Genomic DNA, 5,124 nt, shown 5'->3' with positions numbered 1-5,124 from the left:
CTTAGGGATGTGGGCTTCTTGATTTTTCAGCCTGCCTTCTGGGGGAGGGGCCTGCCGCGCCGATACTCAGGCAGCCCTGTTTGGGTAGAGTCTCCGTGTCCCCTGCAAGGGGGGATGGGGATGGGCACACTGTGAGCCGGTATTGCCAGGCTTTTGTTCTCTGGCGGCTTTCCTTGGCGGTTTGCCGTGCCTCTTCTGAGAGTCAAAGCAGCAGTAGCCGAATCTCAGCCTCTATCTCAGAACAGAGGGATCGCGGGCCATTCTCCATCGATGTTCTGGCCACTTTAACTCTGTTTCTGTTGGTGCTGCTCATCCCTGCAGTGTCCCGGGATGTGTGCCCCACACTCGGTGTCCCAGCCCTCACTTCCAGGGCCAGCGTGTCTCTGTCCTTTGTGTTTCTAACACCGCCAGCCACCAGCCGCCCCCGTGCTCCCGGAGCTTCCGGTCTCAGTCTGATTCCAGTGAGCGCACCGGAACTCTGGTTTTCAGTCTGGTGGCGTGCTTCCCCCACTCACGGTCTCAGTCTGTTCTCTCACGGGTGCCGGTCCGCGAGTCTGCCCGCTCCCCCGTGCAGGTGGCTACCACTTCCGGTGCCCAAACGCGGCGGCTCCCTCCCCCTTCCATTTATCTTCCGATATCTGTGCGCGGTTTCACTGTTCCCCGCTTTGTACCACAATACTCAGCGCTGGAGATGTTCATTTGTAGAGATCCAGATGTATCTTCCTGCGTCTCATGCTGATTCCTTGGATGTTCAGGCTGGTCTGGTACCTATCCAGCTCGACTCAGGGGACCGGCTGAAAAAGGGGTCCCCTACTCCTCCGCCATCATAACTCTTCCCCCCCAGCTTTGTTACTTTCTATTACCTTGTGTTCCAAGTTGCTGATCTACTCATCTGCCTCCTCTAATCTGCTTTTGATTCCCTCCAGTATATTTTTAAATTTCAGTTATTGCGTTCTTTATCTCAGATTGGTTCTTTTTTTATATTTTCTCTCTCTTTTTTTTTAAAGATTTTATTTATTTGACAAAGAGAGAGAGCCATCGAGAGAGGGAACACAGACAGGGGGAGTGGGAGAGGAAGAAGCAGGCTCCCAATAGAAGAGCCTGTTGTGGGGCTCGATCCCAGGACTCTAGGATCATGCCCTGAGCCGAAGGCAGGGCAAACCCTACGCCAAACCGCCAGGGAAAGCCGCCAGGGAAAGGCAGACGCTTAACGACTGAGCCACCCAGGCGCCCCTATATTTTCTCTCTCTTTGTTGAGGGTCTCACTGAGATCCTCCACTCTCTTCTCAAGTCCTTATGATCACTGCTTGTAATTCTTTATCAGGCATATTGCTTGTCTCCATTTCATTTAGCTCTTTTGCTGTGGTTTTGTCCTCTTCTTTCATTTGGGACATATTCCTCTGTCTCCTCATTTTGTCAAACTCTCTGTCTCTTCCTATGTATTAGGAAAGTCAGCTATGTCTCCTGATCTTGGAAAGTGGTGGCCCTGTGGTGCCCTATAACACAATGCCTCCTGTTCACTAAAGCCAGGCACTTCAGAGATGTCTACTGTGTGGGCTCTGTGCACCCTACTATTGTGGCTGAGCTGCATCTAAACTCTATTTTTAGATAAACATATGGAAATTTGTGAAAATCATCATAGCTTGATGAATTATCACAATTAGCTCTTCTGATGGCTGTGTAACTAGCACCTAGGTTTAAAACAAGAACACTAACAAGCTCCAGAGGCTCCCTTATACCCCCACTCACAACCTCTTTCCTTCCCAAAGGTAACCACTACTCTGAATTCTAATATAGATTACTTTCCTTCATTTTTATCTTTATAAAGATGGAATCATGCAATAGGTATTCTTTTGAGTCTGGATGATTTTGCTCAGTATAATCATTATAAAATTATTATTTATATATCTGTGTAATTTTTGTTTATCCTCATTGCTGTATTATATTCCATTGTATGAATATAGCATAATGTATTTATCCATTATACTGCTGATGAGTATTTAGGTTGTTTTCAGTATTTGGCTACTAGAAATAGTGTTATTATAAGCATTCTTGGAGGTGGCTTTCAGTGCAGAGCCATGCACATTACCAAGACATGTGGTAACAGTTCAATCATAGCACATGTATGTGTTCAATTTTACACATACAGATGCTCAATTTTAGTATATACTGTCCAAATAGTTTTCCAAGGTGAATGTAATGATTTCCATTAAGAGTATGACCCTTCCCGTTGTTTCACATCCACACCACCTCTTGTTTTGTCAATCTTATAAACTTTTAGCCTTTCTTTGAGTGTGCAATAATATTCCATAGTGGTATTTTATTTGTAACTCTCTAGTATTTTTTGCAACATTAATTTTCAACCTTTTTGTATTCTTCCTTTTAGACTTTGTCTAAACACTGCCCTGAAGACATAACCTTTAGGAGACCCACCCAAGACTGAGTGAATCTGTAGCCCTCCAGGGAACGGAGCTGGGTACTGACTGAGGAGCGCTACAGGCTCAGCCACCACTCGTTCTAGGTAACGCTTCTCCCTAGAGCATTGTTCCCTGGTGAATCAGCAAGCCTAACAAACTTTATCATTTCATTTGCATAAAGGTCCACTGGTGGTTCCTAGTGACTCAGACACTCAAACCCATTTTTTAAAAAGCATTTTCCAGCATCCTCAACTATCTAGAACATACCTAAAAACTTTGGAGTTTGGTGCTTGTTAATGGAAGCTATGAAGTCTAAGGCCAACTGTGTTCAGAACTCAAGTTGTACCATAATGATATTTCATCCAACCAAAGAAGAGTTTAGTGATTTTGATAAGTATATTGCTTACATGGAATCCCAAGGTGCACACCGAGCAGGTCTCGCCAAGGTGATTCCACCCAGGGGATGGAAAGCCAGACAGACCTATGATGACATCAGTGACATCTTAATAGCAGCTCCCCTCCAGCAGGTGGTGTCCGGGCAGGCAGGCGTCTTCACCCAGTACCACAAAAAGAAGAAAGCCACGACTGTGGGGGAATATCGCCAACTGGCAAACAGCGGAAAGTATCGGACTCCACCACACTCGGATTTTGAGGATTTGGAGCGAAAATACTGGAAAACCCGCCTCTACGATTCTCCGATCTACGGCGCTGACATCAGCGGCTCCTTGTTTGACGAAAACACGAAAGAGTGGAACCTTGGACACCTGGGGACCATTCAGGACCTGCTGGAGCAGGAGTGCGGCGTGGTCATCGAGGGCGTCAACACCCCCTACCTGTACTTTGGCATGTGGAAGACCACGTTCGCCTGGCACACGGAGGACATGGACCTTTACAGCATCAACTACCTGCACTTCGGGGAGCCCAAGACTTGGTACGCGGTGCCGCCAGAGCACGGCCAGCGCCTGGAACGCCTGGCCACGGAGCTCTTCCCGGGCAGCGCCCGCACCTGCGAGGCCTTCCTGCGGCACAAGGTGGCTCTCATCTCGCCCACCGTCCTCAAGGACAACGGGATCCCCTTCAGCCGGATCACGCAGGAGGCTGGCGAGTTCATGGTGACATTTCCCTACGGCTACCACTCTGGCTTCAACCATGGCTTCAACTGCGCGGAAGCCATCAACTTCGCCACCCCGCGCTGGATCGATTATGGCAAAGTGGCGTCTCAGTGCAGCTGCGGGGAGGCCAGGGTCACCTTTTCCATGGACGCCTTCGTGCGCATCCTGCAGCCCGAACGCTATGAGCTGTGGAAGCGCGGGCAGGACCGGGCGGCTGTGGACCACACGGAGCCCGCGGCGCTGGGCAGCCTGGAGCTGAGCGCCTGGAAGGAAGTGCGTGCCCCCGGGAGAGCCGCTCGGGGCCTGAGGCACCTCCCCCCGCGCCGGGTCCCGCGCGCCCCGCGGCCTGTGGCCACTGGCCAGGGCACCGGCCGCCGCACCCCTCTGTGCCCGACCTCCCAGCGCCCCTTGCCCGCCCAGAGTTCTTCCCCTGATGCCCAGTCCGGGGCTGTGCCCACCCGCGCCTCCCGGGAGCCTGGCCCCACCCGGCCACCGCCCCCCAATCCCTCTGCCCTAGATCTCCAGCCCTGCACTGGCCGGTGTGGTCCTGGTCGTCGTCCTCGGGAGCAGGGTGCTCGGGGGCCTAGCGTCCAGGCCCGGGCCAAGAGGCGCCTCTCGGTGGGAACAGGGCACACGGGTCAGCCCTGCGAGGCTCAGTCCCTTCCTGTGGATGGAGGCTGGGTGGACCAGCCCGCACCACCGAGCCCTGGGTTCCGGTAAGCAGCTGAGGCTTCTGGGTCCGGCTGTGCCCTTGTCCCCTAAGCCCAGGAGACACCTTTGTAACCCACTGCTCTTGTGTGTGTGGAAGGTCCTCGAGGCTGGCCACATTTATGTCAGAGCTTTGGGCGAACTTGCAGGTCACTGGTCTTGCTTGAGAGTCCTATGATGTTGCCACTGATGCATTGAGTCCATGTTCTTTACCAAGTTCGCCATAGTTTGTTCTTGGAATGCCTGGAATGCCTTTGGACACTGCTGATTCCCATGTTGCCAGCCGAGGTTTCATCCACCGGGCACTCTCTTGTCTCTGCGAGCTGGGTCCTACTGAGATGGCCAGAGCCTCATCTCGCCCAGACTCCTATTCTCTGGGCCAACTATGAATGCTGCTGGGTTTTGGTTCTCCTTAGTCTCCTTCCCTTGCCTCTTCCCTCCTCCTCCTCCCCCTTTTCTTGAAAAAACTAGAGCCTTTTGACCAAATGGGTCAGTAGAAGCTCAGAAAATAACTTATCATCTTTCTGAGTCTTCGATGTATTCAAAATGTGTTATCGCCAGTATTTGTTCACAAACATATTAAAGATAACCAAAATGTTCAAAACTGACTTTGTTTCTAATAAATATTGTCCATTCAACCAATGGAGAGGTGGAGGTTATTCTTTCCTGTTCTTTTCTTCATAATTATGTCAAAACATTTCAAGGAAGACTGATTTTTACTGGCTGGCTGCATCGTGTGGTGTTGATGAAAGAGTTTGGTGGATGGTTCTTGGGTACTAGCTGAGTGGTAGGTGAGGGGTTTTGGTTTGCAGCCTTACCTTAAGGATGATTGGTGGGAATCCCCTGGCACTTTGCTGGGCAGGAGCACCCGAGTTGCTGGGAGGTGA

At 51.0% G+C, this 5,124-nt stretch overlaps 1 protein-coding gene across 1 annotated transcript in view; it reads left to right on the top strand.

Moving 5' to 3' along the window:
• KDM4D (lysine demethylase 4D) overlaps positions 1-4,249 on the top strand; it is a 67,860-nt gene extending 63,611 nt beyond the window's left edge. Inside the window, exon 3 of the mRNA XM_040630635.1 lies at positions 2,387-4,249. Within this exon, the coding sequence (XP_040486569.1) occupies positions 2,714-4,249 (1,536 nt within the window). The 5' untranslated portion in view covers positions 2,387-2,713. The remainder of the gene's footprint in view (positions 1-2,386) is intronic.
• The last annotated feature ends 875 nt before the right edge of the window (positions 4,250-5,124 follow it).

Source organism: Ursus maritimus, unplaced genomic scaffold (assembly GCF_017311325.1).
Source record: "Ursus maritimus isolate PB19 unplaced genomic scaffold, ASM1731132v1 scaffold_16, whole genome shotgun sequence".
In the NCBI taxonomy this organism is placed as follows: Eukaryota; Metazoa; Chordata; class Mammalia; order Carnivora; family Ursidae; genus Ursus; species Ursus maritimus.
This window is presented reverse-complemented; position numbering and strand designations above follow the sequence as displayed.